Source organism: Tupaia chinensis, unplaced genomic scaffold, assembly GCF_000334495.1.
Source record: "Tupaia chinensis unplaced genomic scaffold, TupChi_1.0 Scaffold000113_1, whole genome shotgun sequence".
Classification (NCBI taxonomy): Eukaryota; Metazoa; Chordata; class Mammalia; order Scandentia; family Tupaiidae; genus Tupaia; species Tupaia belangeri.
Genome location: NW_006159577.1, coordinates 5,329,939 through 5,348,648, shown reverse-complemented (window position 1 = coordinate 5,348,648; position 18,710 = coordinate 5,329,939). Strand labels below are relative to the sequence as shown.

Sequence of the window (18,710 nt, the reverse complement as noted above, 5' to 3'; positions counted from 1 at the left end):
AGAGACAGTGTGGGAGGAGAGTGGGAGATGGCAGAGGGTAAGAGATAGGGAATCAAGGATGGGGGGAAAAAAAGCAAAACATACAGAAAACAAGAAATGGAAGATCATTTGCTAATAATAACATGTTTGTTGATGTGCTTGATTGAGACAATATACAGTGTACTCTGGATGGAAAATCTCATTTTGTATGTTGTAATGATGTACAGTGAATGAATGCAAATAAATAAATTGAAATTTAAAAAATTATGGAAAGAAAAATAAATAAATCTGGGAAATAGGAGATGTAGCATATCCATTCAGCTTAACTTCTGCCTTCTTTTTTTCTTTCTTAGAGAGAGATTTTTGCTATAGGGCATGTGTGCTATCCAGAGAAACAGAGAGATACAAAGCAAGAAATCATCCCCAAAGGGGTGGCCACACTGCAATCCCTTCTCCTTCCATCTCCTCTCAGGATTTTGTGCATGCACCTACATGTGCCCGGTATGAGTTTTAAGCCACCAGGTCCAAGACTTAAACTACGGACGACAATGTGGGAGTCCAGCAACGTAACCATTATACCATCTGCTGGTTCCAACTTTTGGTTTTTTAAGAAGACAAATTGCTATTTAGAATAGAAAATCATCTTTCATGTTTGGATAACAGCAACTTAAGGAAAAGGTAGAAAAATGGCTTGGAAAAATAAGATAAATGGGTTTCAAATGAAAGACAAAAATGTTAGGGCCAGCAGGTGGTGCGGTGGTTAAGGCACTGCACTCCCACATGGCCAACCATGGTTTGAGTCATGATCCAAGGGCTTGTTTTCTCACTTTCCCTTTCTCTCTCTTATCTAATTACTACTAATAATAATAACAACAACAACAAATAAAATTAAATAAACACATATATACTTTTTTTTAGAAAAGAAAAAAAAGGAAAGAATGACAATGAATGTTTTTACTCCTGACCTCCCACTGTCCTTTGCGAATGTCTACTGCAAGCTGAGCACCAGGCCTAGTGCTGAACACATCACCTCACCCAGCAGCTCTGTGTGCACCAACGTAGGCCTGACGGGCCATATGAGGAAATCAGGGCCCACAGAAGTTAAGGAACTTGGCCCAGGTCATTGAACATGGCATGGTGGGAACAAGCCCAGTGTGGTTTGATGCCACCCGAGCCCTACACCTGCATAACCGCACGCCAGTTCTCACAGGTACTTGGGAGTGCTGGCGCTGTGGTTTCCAGAATTAGAAAGTAAACTGCAACCTAGCCTTAAGACTTCATTTTCCTATAAACAGAGTCCATTCCTAGAAACTGAAAAGAGAAAATGCAGAGATCTGACCTGTGCTCTAAGCAGTGGCTAGGGCCAGCTGTCAGCACCTGAGCGCGCCCACGTTTCCTAGGCGGCCACGCTCTGTTCCCTTCCAAACAAACTTGTGGACTCCAGGTCTACTCCCAGGCTCCTGCCCGGCAGGGCGTGTCAGGCAGAGCTGCCCTCCTTGTCCTGCCTCTGACTCATTATTTATCTCCGGCAGGAAGTAAACACCGAGAGGAGAGTGGGAGAGGGAAGAAGCGAGCTCCTGACTTTTGACACTGGCTGAAAGACAAGGCCACGTGCTGACTTAAGTGTGTGTCTGCTTTTGGCCTGTCTGTTTTCCACAGCACATTTCAGGTTTTAAAGGGAGAGGAAGGGAAGTATTTTTGCATTATGAGATTATACTCTTTTATTGTAACAACTTGGAACAAGGAGAAAAGAGAAAAGTAGAGAGAAAAAACAATCACCAGTGCTCCTACTCTCCACAGACAACTGCTCTGAAAAAGTTAGTGTGTTTTCCTCACACTGTTTTTCCCTAACATTTTTCTTCACTTTGAGATGGCTCTCTCTCCCTACATACATACACACACACACATTTTTATATACAAGGTATTCAAAAAGTTCATAGAAAATGTGTATTGTGAGAAAACTATGGATGGATTTAAAAATTTGTTTGCACCAAAATAAATGTGTACTTTAATTTCATTTTTCTGTGACCTTTTTGAAGTGCCCTCATATACTTTATAAATAATTAATAGATTGTTTTTAGAGCAGTTTTTTAGGTTTACCAAAAATCTGAACAGATAGTAGAGTTCCCATGTACCCCTCCCTCCTCTGTGCGGGTTCCCTGTTATTAACATCTTGCAACAGTATGATACACTTGTTATAATAAATGAGCCAGTACTGATACATTATTATTAACTGCAGTCTATTGCTTACTATATGTTCCCTGTCTTGCCTATTCTACAGGTTTGACCAATGCATAATGTCATGTGTCTACATTGCAATGTTTTTTTTAAAGTTATTCAATTTTATTTATTTATTTTTTTGAGAGGTTTTTGCTATAGGGCATGTGCACTCACCAGAAAGACAGAGAGAGAGACAGAGAGACAGAAAGCGAGAAATCACTCCTCGGGGGGATGGCCATTCTGAAATTCCTTCTCCTCCATTCTCCTCTCGGGATCTTGGGCACGCACGCACACGCGCCCAGCATGAGTTTAAGCCACCGGGTCCAGAACTCGAACCGCAGTAGACTACATGGGAGTTCAGCAACATAGCCATTACTTTAACTGCTGGTCCCTATTATTATTGTTTTTTAAAATTTGACCAAAGAAAGATAGAAAGAGGGAAAATGACAAAAGAAGCTGCCAGGTCCAGAACTCAAAACAGTGGCCAGTCATGTGGTAGTCTGGCACCTTAAGCACCATGCCCCCTGCTGACTCCAACACTGTGCAATATTATCCAGATTAGTTTAAAAATCCTTAAAAATTCCTGTTCAAGACCAGTGCCTTTCTTGTGGGCAGCATATAGTTAGGTCTTGCTTTATTAATCTACTCTGATGATCTCTGCCTTTCAATTAGTGTTCATAACATTAACATTTAACTTGATTATTAATATAATTGGTTTACATCTATCAATTGTAATTTATTTCCTCTCTGTCCATCTGGTATTTTAAAGAATTATTTAATTTTATTTATTCCTTCATTTATTTTAATTTGACCAGAGAGAGACACAGAGAGAGAAAGAGAGGGCGGGATAGTGAGAAAGCAAGCCACCAGGTCCAGGACTCAAACCATGGTCGGCTCTGTGGGAGTGTCCAGCACCTTAACCACCACGCTATCTGGTGGATCCCTGTCCATCTGTTTTTTTATTCTTATATTCTTTTTTTCTTCTTTTGGATTAAATCACTGTTTTTATGATTCTATTTTACTTCCCTTTTGGCTTTTTAGCTACAACTATTGCTTGGTGATCTATAATATAGTCTTTAATATATTATAATCTGCTTTCATATGATATTATACCATTCCATGTATATTAGAAGAGTCTTACAAAAGTCAAACTAAAAAAAAAAAAAAATTGCTAGTAGGCACCTACACTCACTAGAGAAAGAGAATGAGAGAGAGAGAAAACAGTCCCCAACGGGGTGTGATCATGCCACAATCTCCGATTCCTCCTTAGGATTTTGAGCATTCATCCACACATGCCCAGCATGTTTTTTCAAGTTGTCAGGGCTGAGATTTGAACCACAGCAGGGATTGGAACCTCGTTTGGTCATGTGGGATCCATTCCCTTAACTAGAAGGCTACAGGGCCAGCTCACAACACCATACTTCCATTTCTTCCCATTGACCTTTGCACTAGTGATGTACATTTTACTCCCTCATATGTTTAAAATCCTGCCATACATGTTAGTATGTTTGCTTTAAATAGTAAATTGCCTTTTTAAAACAGATTTAGATAATAAGAAAAGAGGATGACATTTTCCTATATAGCTACCATCTCTGGTGCTCTGTATCTTTTTTGTGTGTAGATCCTGATTACCATCTGATATTTTCTTTCTCCTTGACAGACTTTCTTTAACATTCCTTGAAATCTAGGTCTACTGGGAGTTATTTTTCTAGTTTTTGTGAGACTAAAAGCCCTATTTAAAAAAAAAATCTATGTTTTAGAAAGATATTTTATCTGGGGACCAGCAGGACTCCCATGTAGTCGACCGCGGTTCGAGTCTCGACCCGGTGGCTTAAAACTCATGCCAGGCGCATGTGCGTGTGTGCTCAAGATCCCAAGAGGAGAATGGAGGAGAAGGGACTGTGGTGTGGTCATCCCCCCTGGGGGGTGATTTCTCGCTTTCTGTCTCTCTGTCTCTCTCTGTCTGTCTGGCGAACGAACACGCCCTATAGCAAAAACCTCTCCAAAAAAAGAAAGAAAGTTATTTTATCTGTGCAGAGTTCTTCTTCTCTTTTTTAGTTTATTTATTGATGAGCACGCGCACACGTGAGAGAGAGAGAGAGACAGCACCCCCACCAGGGTCCCTGCCGCAATCCACCCCCAACCTTCAGCCATCCATGTGCCAGCATGCTCAGGAAGGTCTCTGGACTTGAACCAGGAACCTTCCCATGTTAAGTTGGCTTGCAGAGGCATTTCCTTCTACCACTGTGCCACTATCTGGTCCCAAGTTCAAAGTGGTTACAGTATTTTTTTTTTTCTTTCAGTATTTAAAAAAATATTTTCCCATTGTATTCTGGCTTTCATTATTTTTTCCAATAAAAAGTTTTATCTCTTTCTTACCTTTTTCTTCTTTATTTTCCCCCATGGCTGCTTTTAATATTTTTTACTTTTTAAAATTGGTTTTAAGCAATTTGGATACAATATGTCTTGATGGAGGTTTTTTTTTCATTTTCTTGTGCTAAGACTTGGATGCGTGGGTTTGTAGTTTATATCATATTTGGAAAATTTTCAGCCATTGTTTCTTTAAGTATTTAATTTCCTTTGGGGACTCCAATTACACATATATGTGGCTACTTGAAGTTTTCCCACAGCTCACTGACATTAAATTTATTTTTTCCTAGTCTTTATTTTGGGTTTCATTTTGGAGACTTCTTATTGCTATCTTTTTAAGGTCACTTTTTTTTTTTTCCAATGCCTAATCTGTCATTAACATTACCTAGTTAGAGGTAATGTCACTTTAGACATTGTAGCTTTTCTAGAAGTTTGATTTGGGTCTTTTTAAATCTCCCATCTGTGCTCAGCATGCTCTTTCTTTCCTACAGCCTCCTGAATATACTTAATATAGTTAAAATATTTTTTAAATGCCCTTGTGTACTAATTTATCATCTTTGTGATTTCTGGTTTAGATTTAGTGACTTGATTTTATTTCATCGTGGATCATATAGTCTTGCTTCTTTGCTAGACACTGTGAACTTTAAGCTCTGGATATTTTTGTATTTCTATAAATATTCTTGAACTTTGTTCTGGGATACCGTTAAAATATTTGGAACAGCTTAATTCTTAATCCTTCTGGGTCTTGCTTTGTTAGGGGGTGCCAGAGAAGAGTTTGGGTGAGGGTTAATTTTCCCCACTGCTTAGAAAAGACCCTTCTTAGGACTCTAACAGATGCCTCGCGATCTACGAGGTCCCCCACCCTGGCTGGTGGGGAGCATGAACTATTTCCAGTTCTGCATGGACTTGGAGGATTGTTTCCTCCTTATCTTTCGGTTGGTCTGTACTGGCCTTGGGATTCCATCCATGCACATGGTGATCAGTGCTTTGCTGTCTCCAGAGTTCTCTGTTCAGCCTTTCCTCTCTGGTACTCCACCCTGGGAACACTAGCTGCCTTGTCTCCCAGGACACCTCAAGTCAGGAAGACTGATGGACTCCACCTGAGAACCCCTCTGATGCCCTTCTCTCCAGGCTTTCAGTGGGAGCAACACCAGAGCTTACTGTGTTACTTACTTTCTTTTATTTTTTCATTTTTTTAATATTTATTTATTTGATCTTATTTATTATTGTTATTATTATTATTTAATTTGACCATAGAGAGAGACACAGAGAGAGAGAGAGAAGGAAAGTGAGAAAGCAAGCTGCTAGGTCCAGGACTTGAACAGTGGTCAGCCACACGGGTGTGGCTTAACGGTTAAACAAGATTAGATCATGTTTTCCCCTATGTCTCCTTAACAGCCAATCCCTCATTATTCCAACCCCTCTTATAATTAGTAATTATTCTTTTTTTTATTTTGCCAGAGGGCACACGTGCTCACCAGGGAGACAAAGCAAGGAGAGAAGGCATCCCCCCCGATTGGGGCATGGGGGCACTTCATTTCCTTCTCCATTTCTCCATCCTGTCAGGACTTGGGGCACTTATACACATGGGCTTGGCATGTTTTTCAAACTGCTGCGTCTAGAATTTGAACTGTACAATCGGCTGTGTGTAAACCAGGTGCTCTACACATCAGGCCATAGGCTGGCCTAATAGTTCTTTATATGACAGTTTCCAACTCAGCTCCCTGAAAAATTTTGAAAGCTGCCATATCCAGTTTCTTTCTTTAGTTTTAAATGGAAATACAACAAAACACCTGGCATTTATTTTGGAGAAAGTGAGAAGACCCTTCTAGAAAAAAAAAAAGAATGAGAAAGAGTATATCATCGGGCAAAAGTTGTTTCTCTTTTCTCTCCAAGGGCTTCTTGTATCGCAGATACTTGCAGGCTCCTGTGGCTTTTTATGGCTTCAAAAGCCAACCTTGACAGCACTTAATCCTCCCAGACTTGTCCCTGCAGCTGTGTCAGTGCTGGGAGGAGACTGGGATGGTCTTTATGGCTTTGACACTGAACCAGTTGAGGCCCAGTAATGTTGATTCATTGACTTCTTTTCTCCCCCATTTATGTCGATGGGATTAGAAAAATGAATCTCAACTATGTAGGCTGGTGACTAGGACTCATTCTGAAAGGAAACTCTGAACCAGGCTTTCGTATTCAGCACACAGGATCTCAATTACAACTTCCCACATTCTCTAAAGACAAGGGCAGCCCTTCTTGCACACCTAGCCATCATATTCTGAGAAGCACTGAGTTTGGTTTTTGAAAAGTCCCTGATAGAAATACAAAAGGAATCGCCTATGTAGCTTTTGCTATCATTAATAATTAATCCAGAAGAATCTATCATCATTGGCTCAACTACTTATACAGTTCCTGAAGAGGCTGTCTTTACAGGCAGTCTTCTCAGCTTGGGGTAGAAAAGGGGGAAAGAATAACTGGAGGGTGGGTGTGTTACAGGAAATAGACAACCTCGGAGAGTCATGATTAGTTATACCCTTAGAACTCCTTAGTGACCAGACTCACAAATGATAGGAAAATGTACAAAGCAAAGGAGATTAATATGGGTGGCAAATTGATTATGTGGCTAGCAGAAATTTGGCTGTGTCCCCGTGACACAGGCTGGTCCCCATACCAACCAGCTTTATTCTGATTTCAGGTTTTGGAAGCACTGAAGTCCTTCAGCGGCTTAGTTTACTTTCTTTGGACAGAGTCTCGGCCTTCCTTTTCATGAAAAATGGTTGTACTCACAACATTAGCCAATTCAGATTTTGACCCGCCTTCAGAATGTGTGGGGAAATGAAACATATCAGTGACCCTAAGTTACACTTTAGGTTTGAGAAGTTAATTAATCACATTCCTTCTTGGGACCAGCAGATGGAGTAGAAGTTGTCTTACTGAACTCCCACATAGTCTACTGCAGTTTGAGTCCCAGACCCGGTGGCTTAAAACTCACGCTCGGTGTGTGTGCATGAGTGCCCAAGATCCTAAGAGGAGAATGGAAGAGGAGGGATTGTGGTGTGGCCATTCCCGTGGGGGGTGATTTCTTGCTCTCTGTCTCTCCAGCAAGTGCACCTGCCCTATAGTAAAAAATCTCTCTAAAAAACAAAGAAACAAACAAGTGCACATTCCTTTTCCCCAGATTCATTGTGAAATAGATACCGGGGTTGATAGAAACAAGAACATCAGCATTATTAATGGCAAGATTGAGTTGAAAGACATGTCAAAATCAAACTTATCCTGTTCTCCCCCAAACTAAGCTTCCCCACCCAGTGCCAGACGCGGGTGCCATGAATGTCAGGGAGCACCGGCCCCTGCCAGCTTATCACAGGGCAGATGGTGGGGAGAGGAAAGGGGGCTGCATTGTGGGCAGACACATCAGCGAGCTTGAGCATTTTAAAACCGCCATGGAGGAAATTAGAACCGTGGGGCTGTCTCTCTCCCTCTCCCCCATCTCATCTTCTCCTAGAGGGATGGCAGGAAGAGCGCAGACAATTTGGCGGCAGCATCATACTTCACTGTGAGCTCAGGGGTGTCAGGGAAGTCCCTCATTTGTGGACCAAAGCAAGAATATAAAAGCTGGAAAACACCACCCAGCCCCTGCACCCCCACATCTCCAACCCAGCTGCCCCCACTGCCGACGCAAGTGTCAGAGTTGGTGGGTCCCCAAGGCTGCGTTCTCTCATTGGCCTTCACTCTATCCCATGCTTTCCCTTGGAAAAGTGGAATGCAATGAGTAACAATGATGATGCGATGTGAGAAAATCTCGTCTTTTGAATTAATTTGTGAATATAACAAATTATTCACAGACTTCCGTACTTTATAATTAGTAACAAATTACTTGGAGTGCACCCTCTAACTCAATAGACCTACCCATGCACATAGGGATTTGGAGTTGCGCAAAGGCCCCTAACCTCATTTGTTTCACAGAAGGATTTTCGGAAAAGCACGTTGTCTTTTCTGGGCTTCAGTTTCTTCATCTGTGAATGAGATGTTTAGACTGATACGTTATGGGAATGCTGTGATTGTATGGCAGGAAAACACTTTCATAATCTTCAAATGAAACAACCGTGATTTGGAAGCCTTGTCGAATATTCAGTATCATTGACTTGGGTTCCTTTGTATCTGTCCATCCAACCTTTCATTCACTCATACATTCATGTATTCTACAATATTTATTAAATATTTGCTATATGCCAGGCCCCGAGGATATAGTCTTAAAAGGAGGCAAGGACTCCGCCTACATTGTACTCCAGTGGGGGTGAGGGTCACCTTCCCTGTTGATGGCAGCTGTGACTAGTGCTAGGAGGGCCTGCCAAAGGAGGCCCTCTGGGAGCCAAGGCCAGGGAAGCTTTACTGGAAAGTGAAATTGGGGCCTGAGATCTTTCTGAGAGGAGCAGCCGGGTCCAGGCTCCAGATAGATGCAGGGTTGGGGAGTTCTATGTAGGATGAGGAGGAAAGGTAGGTTGGGGCCATAGTTGACAGTAAATCAAAGCACTGGAGACTTTTCCTAATGGGGCCAGAGGAGCAGCTTTCATTTCTCAGCCATCGCCCTGGATACAGTCTGGAGAACTCGAGGAAGGGGCCAGAGTGGATGAGAGACAGGGCTCTTCACCTATCCAGGTGAGAGGCTGGTGCAGGCAGCAAGCACGGGGCCGCAGGAGGCAGTGCGGGCTCTGGAGACAGGCAGCGCCACAGGGCTCCATCTTGCTTTGCATCAGTATCTCTTCAACTGCTGAGCTGGTCTTGGGCCTCTCAGGAAATATTTCTTGGTGCGCAACAAATTGGGGATATCCAGTCTGCCAGGCTGATGTGCCAATTTAAATTAATTCAAAACTGAAATGTACCAAATGCTCAGAGTGTGGCAACTCTTCACCTTTATGATTTTGCTTTACGCTTTTGCTGGTCTACTAGTGCAGGGGCCACCTTTGTGTTTTCTGCAGCCAGCCTCTTTCCTCCCTCTAAGCGTTGCATGCACACACGTTTTCAGAACTGTGCACTTAAGAACTCGTCTGGGTGTGGTTATCTCTAGCTAGGGAAATGGGGAGGAATTTTTCCATGTCCACATCATCTGCTTAGACCTTTGCTACAACAAATGGCCCTTCCTCCCAGGCCACCACACACCACACCACACACTTCTCCCTTCGCTATGCTGTGGTGTACACCAGGAGGCTGGAGACTTTGTGCCCTCCCTGATGACCTTGACACAGAGGCGCCCCTGTGAGTGAGAAGGCTTCCTCTGATGGCCTGTGCTGCCCAGACTGCAAAGCACTTGCCTGTGGATTCTGAGCAGAGCCTTTAGGCCACACATTTTGGCTCTATCTCGAAGCATAAAAGGACATTATGTAAGCTTCAATTAATGCAAAGCCCTCCCAGATCAGTTCTTAGAATTTTTTGCCCTTAGGCAAATTTGCTCCTGGTGAGTGACTTTAATCTGGCTTTAAAATTGCTTCTGGTGGATAATCACAGAGATTTCTGATGCTCAGTTTAGGCTAAATAAGCCAATCTCTGGGTTCATATATGAGGGGAGTTGCTGTGTGCCTCCTACTTAGTGGGAAATGTGTTCCTGTTTGCTCTCTGATAAGATGGCTTGGCATAACATAAATTTGCAAGGTGCCAATATAGAGTGGGTTTATCATCTTGCCCCAGATGATAATGACTTAAGTCAGCCTGAAGGGAAGCCACATATTCTCCCTAAATTGGCATTTCCTGCCAGAGGCAAGGAAGTGGTTTTGTTTGTTTTATTTCTAGTAGGATAAAGGAGGGGGTATATGTTCTAGGCTCCTTGTGCAAGCCAACACCAATAGGAGCACTTTGTTTCCAAAATATGCACCAGTAATCTCATTACCTACTGAAATATTTGACCCTCAATTAATGAGTGGTTATTAAAGGGAAAATGTCTGGGTATGGAATATGGAATTATTGGTTGGAGAGCAATCCATCGAGCCAACAGCCTCAAGGTTTGAGTTCCTTCCTGGCACTTTCCAGGGAGTCAGGCCAAAGTGCCTTCCCTGAATCCTGGGTGGTTTCACACGCTTCAGTCAGGATGGGCCAGGGCTCTCCTGGGGCCATCTGTCCTTGGTGATCATTTGCAGACTGAAAGCATTCAAATAACTTACCCTCAAAGTGTTCTCCTCTTTGCCCTTGTCAGCTCTGCCTTTGGGTCAGAAAATGGTCTTCTATTTGAGACAGTGGCAGCTCTGTCTCAGGGACGCTTCCTGTGTCCCATATGCAGGAACAGTCATTAGGTCAGGATGGCTGTCATGGTGATGGTGTGAACACATTGCCTTCAAGGATATCAAAGGGTGTACATGTGTTTCAGAGGTGATTGGCTTGGCAGAGATGCTGGGATGAGACCATGTATAGAGCTTCTTGCTCTCCTTGGGAGTTAGTCTTGAAGGCAGCATAGCAGAGTGAATGAGATCATGGCTCCTGGAGCCAAGTGCCCAAGTTGAGATCCAAGCTTCGCTCCTCTGTGCTCCAGTGTTATTGTCTGCAAATAGCAGATGTCCAGTGTTACTGTCTGCAAAGCACTGATGTCCAGTGGATTTCATCCATCATTTCCCTAACTTTTTAGTTTGGAAAACTTGAAATTTCAAAAATGTTGAAAGTCTAGAACAATAACTACCCATGTACCTATTTTGTTAGTCTTCTCTGGCTGCAACCGGAGTATATCACAGCTGGGTAGTTTAAACCACAGGAATTTATATTCTCATAGTTCTCGAGACTAGAAGTCCAGGTCAGGGGACAATCAGGGCTGATTTCTGGTAAAGCCTTTCTTCACAAGTTGCAGAAGGCAACCTTCCTATCTACTTTCCTTCCTTCTTATTGCCAGAGGGCATGTGCACTCACCAGAGGAAGAGAGTCACAGAGAGAGGGGAGAAAGAGAAAGGGAGAGAGAGAGAGAGAGAGAGAAAGTAACCCCTTATGGGACAGAGTCACACCATAACCCTTTTTCCTCCATTCCTACTTCCCGTCAAGATTTTGGGAATATGACGGGACCAGCAGTTGGCATAATGGCTATGTTGCTGGACTCCCATGTAGTCAACCACAATTCGATTCCCGGACCCGATGGCTTAAACTCACGCCGGGCGCGTATGTATGTGTGCCCAAAATCCAGAGAGGAGAATGGAGAAGAAGGGATTGCGGCGTGGCCATCCCCCCGGGGGGTGATTTCTCATTTTCTGTCTCTCTGTCTCTCTCTGTCTGGCGAGCACACGCACCCTACAGCAAAAACCTCTCCCCCTCAGAAAAAAAAAAAGTTTTGGGAATGTGTTCACACATACGAGTGTGTTTTTCTTTTTTAAATAATTATTTATTTTATTTTATTTATTCATTCTATTTTTTTTTTTTTAACTTTAACCAGAGAGAGACAGAGGGTGAGAGTGGAAGAGAGACAAAGTGAGAAAGCAAGCAAGTTACCCAGGGTGGGATTTGAGTTGCAGCCAGCCCTATGGGATCCAGCTCCTTTAACCACTGTAGTATGGGACAACCCAGAAGGCACATTTTCACTGTGTTCCCACCTGGCTTCTCCTCTGTGTGTTCATGCACTCTTCCTCTTTTTATAAGGACACAAGTCCTATTGGATCAGGACGCTGCCCCTATGACTTCATTTAACCTTAATTCCCTCTTTGAATGTCCCGTCTCAAAACATAGTCACACTGGGGGGTAGGGCTTCAACATATGGACTTCAGGGGGTCACAGTTATGTCTACCCTACATGCTTTTATATTTGAACAAAGGTGCACTTCACCCTCACCTTGTAGGCATTCCTTATATGTGAATGCATGTGCGTTGCCTTGCTTGGGAAGCCGGAATTTTGGCATTGGATGTGGAGAATAGAATCTTCCTCTGGCCACATCCAGCATAGTGTGGGTCTGTGTACATGAATATGGACGCATGCAACAGTAACACCAAGTTCCATAAATTTCTCTTTGCTGTCTTCCTCTCTATAATAACTTCACAGAAAATGGCCAAAGCCTTAGAAAAACCACAATGTCTATGATTTTCCTGATATCTCTGGATATTAAAAAATATGTCATCATAGCAGGTACATAGAATCACAATTATGTAAAAATAACCAAAATTGTAACCCCTAAAAAATTGTGTAGGAAAAAAATAGGAGATTCACTAGAACACCAAAAGTGACTAATACAGGGACTATTTTTTGACATTTTTTTAACATCATACTTAAATCTATACAAATATACATATATTTGTATGTACACACATCTATGGTAGAGAGCACATATGTGTGTGTGTGCATGTGCATGAGAGAGAAACACTATCAGCAGGGCCTGATCATCTGAGCCTGCTCCCCCAGCTGCCCATATGATCCTGTCTTGTTGGGTGCCTATGCTACCTCTGCCCCACAGTGGCTGGGCCATGGTCATATATTTTATTTTATTTATTTACTTATTTTTAGGTTTTTGCCATAGGGCAAAACCAGTGTGCTCACTGGAGAAAGACAGAAAGAGACGGTGAGAGGGGAAGTGAGAAATCACTCCCAGCAAGGATGGCCATGCCATAACCCCTTCTCCTTTATTCTCCTCCCGGGAATTTGGGCACATGAGCCTGGTGTGATTTTCAAGCTGCTAGGCCCAGGATTTGAATTGCAGTCAGTTATATGGGAGTCCAGCACCTTAGCCACCACACCACCAGTCATATGTAGTTTTAAATTATTTATTTTATTTTATTTGTTATTACTATATATTTTCTAATTTGACCAGAGAGAGGAAAAAGGGAGAGTGGAAAAGCAAGCCACCAGGTCCGGGACTTGAACCACTGTTGGCCATGGAGGCATACAGTGCCTTAACCACCATACCACCTGCTGGCCCCTGGTCATATATTTTAAGTTAAAAAATGTGGACCAGCTGGTGGTATGGTGGTTAAGACAGCTGGATCCCACATGGCTGACTAAGCAGTTTGAGTCCCAGATTCTGTGGTTTGGAAAAGATGTCAGGCACATGTGTGTGGGTGTGTGCCTAAGATCCTGGGAGGACAATAGAGGAAAAGAGATTGCGGCGTGGCCATGCCCCAGGGGGTGATTTCCCACTTTCTCTTTCACTGTCTCTGTCTCTCTTTCTCTCTCTCTGGCGAGTGCACACACCCTAAGGCAAAAACCTCTAAAACAAAAATCTAAAAAAATCTTCCTGGGTTTTCTACATTTCAGAATATTATTAATGAATTTCCATATTTCCCTATTCACTACTGACCAGCATGGCAAGCCCCATACTAAGTACTTGAGGCTCCCTGCAATGATTTTTGAAGAAACTGCGGGCATGTATAGTATTAATAGTTGTGGGAGGGGTGGGCAGTGGGGGCTCTTTCTGGAAAGGAGTGAGCTGCATGGGGACAGTGCTTTTGTGGCTGAGGCACCTGGTGACCTTTTGTGGGGTAGACTGGGAGTGATTTCGTTTGTAATATGGCTGTCCTTGGCATCTTTGAAAGCCAATGGAACAATAAATGTTTTCATTGTTGGCAGTGTTGGCTTTGGAGGCTCCCACTCTGCAGCTGAGGTTTCTGCCAGCCCAGATCGGTGCATCGTGCCGCCAGAGGCAACTGAACCAAAGACGTGCCCACAGGAAGCTACAGGGCCAGAAGGTTCTCCACTGCCCGACCCATCACCATCCTGGGAGCACGATTGCCCCTCAGCCTCCATGCCTTTTGCTGAGTGCCCCCCAGAAGGTCACTTGGCAAGTCCTGCAGTAGCACCTGAAGATGGGCCCCTTGCCCAGCACCCCAGGCGGGAACCTTCCCCAAATGCTCCAGGGGAATCCATGGCAGCATTTGTCCCTGAAGGGGACAGTCTTACTCAGCAAAGTGTGGTGGCTAACATCCCCAGTGCTGATGAAAGAGAGAAAGAGCTAGAGGAAGAGGGACAGAAGCCTTCCTCTTCCAGCTGCACTGACCAATTGCCAGGAATTTCACCAGTACCTTTCAGGGGGCTGGTGAAAGGACAGCTATGTGGACCAGGTGATGTGCCTAGTGGTATAGAGTCCCAAGATGAAGAGGCCACGGGTGACTTTCTCCCTCCAGAGTCCAGACAGGAAGTGGCTTCTATACAAGAGTCTCCCAAGGCCCCTGCTGCAGCCCAGCCAGGAAAGGAGAGCTCAGTTGTCTCAGAGAAGTCCCCCCCAGAACCAGAGACCTTGATTCCACAAGATCCAGCCTCAGACAGAGAAACATGCCAAGTGGGGGTGCCTCCTCAGTATTTAGCTAAGGACTTGGGATTCCTCAGGGCCTGCCATCCCCCCGGGAGCAAGTCAGGGGCTGCCCAAGAAGCTGAAGTGCATGCTCCTTCCCAGGAGAACCAGCAGCAGCAAATGGAAGCACATCTGCTGCATGCGGAGTGGCCCCAGGTCGTGAGTCCCAGTCTGGTACCAGGTGACGGGTGCTCTTGGAAGGAGACTCTGGGTGTTAGTGGTGCTCAGGGTCACTCACACACAGGGACACGAGGAACTGAGCCCACTCCAGTTGTCTGTGTGACAGCAGGCGGCCAGCCTGAAGGGGCTTTGCTTGTGAGTGCTGAGCCCTGCCCTCGTGCTCCGACTGAGGAACCATGTTCAGCTTCAAGCCTCACTTCACATCCAGCTGCTTCTGTTGCCATAGAAGGCCCCAGCAGGATGGACAGAGAGATGGTTTCTGGGGCTGAGATAGCAGTTTCTGCAGATCCAGCTGAACAGCAGGTGGATGCAGGGTTGGCTGCACTAGAGGGACACGTATCAGCTCTTAGAGAATGTCCAGAAGGGAGCCCCAGAGAGATGTCTGTCCCTTCACCCCAGGGCAGTGGAGAGCTCTGGAACCGGGAGCAAAGCCACACTGTTCAGCCAGGGCTGCTACCCCCTCAGGCTCCCAGTGCATCAAATGAAAATGCCAGCAAGTCACTGGGGCCACAGGATGGAGCCAAGGCCCCTGATGACACTGAAAGCTCAGCTGTGGCTGAAGGGAAAACCAGATCACCTGGAGATCACCCTAGAGGTCAGGAAGAAGCCCCAGAGCCACCTGGAGGGGCAGATCCTGGGAACCTCAGGGGAGAAGAATCTCAGGCCTTCAGCTGCAAGTCCAGTCCTGAGGTGTGCAACGATGAGGTTTCAAAACCCAGTGGTGATGCAGAGAACAGAGTCCTTCTCGGCTCAGATTCAGCACAGTCACCCAGAAAGGGAGGTGCTAAGCACGCAGACAGGCCCGACTGTCAGGCGGCAGTGTGGAGTGAGATGGCAGACACCCACGTGGCAGGTGTATCTGGCTCACAGCACACACTCCGTGAGGAGGCCCATGTTCTGCCCCCTGCACTGGATGGAGCTGGGGAACACCCTGTTCTAGAAGGAGCCGGCTGGGAGGGGCCAGGATTGCAGACTAAATGTCCTGACACCCTTCAGGGCAGAGGAGAGCTGGGAAGTATGGATTTTCCTCCTGCTTTCGAATCTGAGAAATCAGATTTCCGGTCAACACCCACTGTAGATGTTGGATCCAAAGCCCAGACAGTAGAGAGCACATCTGAAATAAAGATGACGGGCCACCCATCCCCACAGAGGCTGGGCACCTGTGATGGGAAGGGCTTGCTGACATCCCCGGGCCAACCCCGTGGGCCGAGGCCTGATGCAGCTGGACTGAAAGGGCATGCAGACGTGCCACATCCCGCCGAGGGAGAGACCTTGGCAGTGGACTGCGGGATCCCCATGCTCAGCCTGGAGCAAGATCAGCAGGGGAACCTGTCCTGCCCAGGGGCTAGTTGGATAATGGGAACTGTATCTGAGTGGCCCCCGCTGTCATCTGAAAACCAGCTCCGGCCATCCCAACCAGACCCAGAAGCATCCATCTTTAATATACCCAGGGAGAAGATGCAACCACCTGAAACTGGGAAAGAAATTTATCCAAGGGATCCAGGTCTTAAGAACCAGGGTGCAGATTCTCCCCAAGTCCATGTACCTGTGAAACCTCCAGAAGATATGAGCTTGCCCACTCATGGAGAAAAGCAGCAACCTTCTGGGTCAGCACTTCAAAGTGAGCTCCCTAAAGGCAGTCTGTCTGATGCCCCAAGTCCATCTCCCAGGGACACAGTTCCAGAGAGTTCTCTGACAGAGGAGTCAGCATTGTCAGCACGAACAGGACAGAAGCCACCTGCACTAGAGGAGAATGGACAGGAGGGAACACGCCGTGGTGGCCAACCCTTGAAGGTCTCACCTCCTGCAGCAGACACCTTGAAAGACTCTTCTGTTGCAGGTAACCTGAGCTGGAAAGAAAGCTGCTCTGCTGGGCAGGAGCTGAACAAGTCCCAACAGGAGCTGGCTGATGTTTTCAAAGCAGGCAGCCAGCATGAAGAAGCCTGTCAAAGGGATGCAGGAGTTTCTGAAGCAGCTGACGCTCGGCCCCTGCTCTCGGGCTTGGGTAAGAAGGAGACGGCAAGTAGAAACACAGTGGGCGCCCCACCCTGTCTACCTGACTCAGTAGCTCTTCTGGATGCAGCTCACTGCTCGCCAGCCCCAGCACTGGCCAACCCCGGAGTCACACCCACCCAGCATGCTCCGGAGAGAGACACATGTAATGAAATCCACAAAGGGAGACAGCAACCAGTGTCGGCCCTGCAGCAGGAAATGGAGTGCCCCGCTGCCTTGGATGCTGAGGCTCAGAAGCTTCTTGGAAGTTCCCCATCAGCTGGGGACGAAAGCGGTGAAGGGGGGGCTGCCCAAACTGGTGGTAAGGCTGATGAAGGAGACACGGGGATGCAGCAGGCTCCGGACAAACCAAGAGACACTGTTGGGAGTAGTGGCTCTTTTCTGACTGAGCACTGCCTCATCCTTGGGGAGGATCCTTCCATCTCTACTTTTGGTGATCCCTGTCAAGCTGAGCAGCACACATCTACCTGCCAGGATGGTGGGATTCCTAGGAGCGCTGTGGATATTTCTGCCTGCCAGGCTGACCTGGACTCAAACAGGCTCCTGCCTTCTGAGGCTGCTCCTCACACTCCTGACACTCCTTACCTGCATATTGATGGTGCTGTCAGGAAAGGGGCAGAAGATAGTCATGTGGAAGATGTCTTCTCGAAGGGTCCCATAGCTCCTGGTGAAAGCACCTGTCCCAAAGGAGAGCCCCTGCATGCTTTGGAAGAGGCTATCTCCATGAAGCTGTTAGATGGCTCTCCTGCCTCCCTCTTGCAACCAGGAGCTACAGGTGGGGAAATCTCTGCAGTGCCAGCCAGCAGTGGGAGCCCCAAAACTGAGGCCACTGAGGGACTTGGGGACTTCGTGCCTTACCTGGATAGAACGCCACTTCTGGCTGAGGGTAAGCAAATAACAGGGGAGGAGAAAGTGACAACAGTTCCGGGGGCAGATGACAAGACCAGTGAGATTCCAGCGTGCCCTGACAATGTGGAGGATGTGGTGGGCCATGCAGCAAGAGAGACAGAGGAAAACAGAGAGAGAACAGAAGAACCTTCTCAAGATCTAAGGAGGGGTGCATCAGGGGGTACGGATCCAAGCTCTAAGCAGACTGGAAAGATCACTGGGCTACCTGACTTCAGGGAGCACATCACCAAGATCTTTGAGAAGTCTGTGCTTGGAGCCCTGACTGCTGATCGGTCACAGAGTGTAGCTGGAGAAAAGGCAGGAGCTGGGAAGAGTGTTATGGGCAAGGACCTCACCGTGCCACAATGCCTAGAAAAGCTTCTAGATGGGACTCAAGGAACAGTCACCACCCCCCTCCCCACACTTCTCCCTGAACTCTTGGTGGAGAAGAAGCCAGAGTTGGCCACAGAGGCTGAGATTTCCTGTTTGGCTCCCCAAGATCCAGCTCCAGACAAGCAGCCAAGGCTGGCAGGACCAACCTCAGAGCAGAACCTGTTAGGTGCTAGTGTTGGGGAAGAAATGACAGGTGTCCCACCTCTAGTGAGGAGCCGGAGGCCAGAAGGGTCTGAGGACAGCTGGCCAGGCCTGGGAGACCAGGCTCACTCACAGCAGGGGAAGGGCAAGCAGGATCTAGCGCCAGGTCTTTCCTCACAAGTGGCTACTCATAGTATTCCTGCAGAGAAAGCCACTGACTTCCAGGGGACTCCCCAGAGCCTCAGAGAAGACGCCTCAGCTCCAGATGTCAGAATTCATGCTGGAACACAGC

The 18,710-nt window shown here is 46.2% G+C and overlaps 1 protein-coding gene across 1 annotated transcript in view; it reads left to right on the top strand.

Moving 5' to 3' along the window:
- TACC2 (transforming acidic coiled-coil containing protein 2) overlaps nt 1–18,710 on the top strand; it is a 239,069-nt gene that overhangs the window by 35,398 nt on the left and 184,961 nt on the right. The window contains 1 exon segment of the mRNA XM_027770124.1: nt 14,083–18,694. Coding sequence (XP_027625925.1) covers nt 14,083–18,694 — 4,612 coding nt within the window.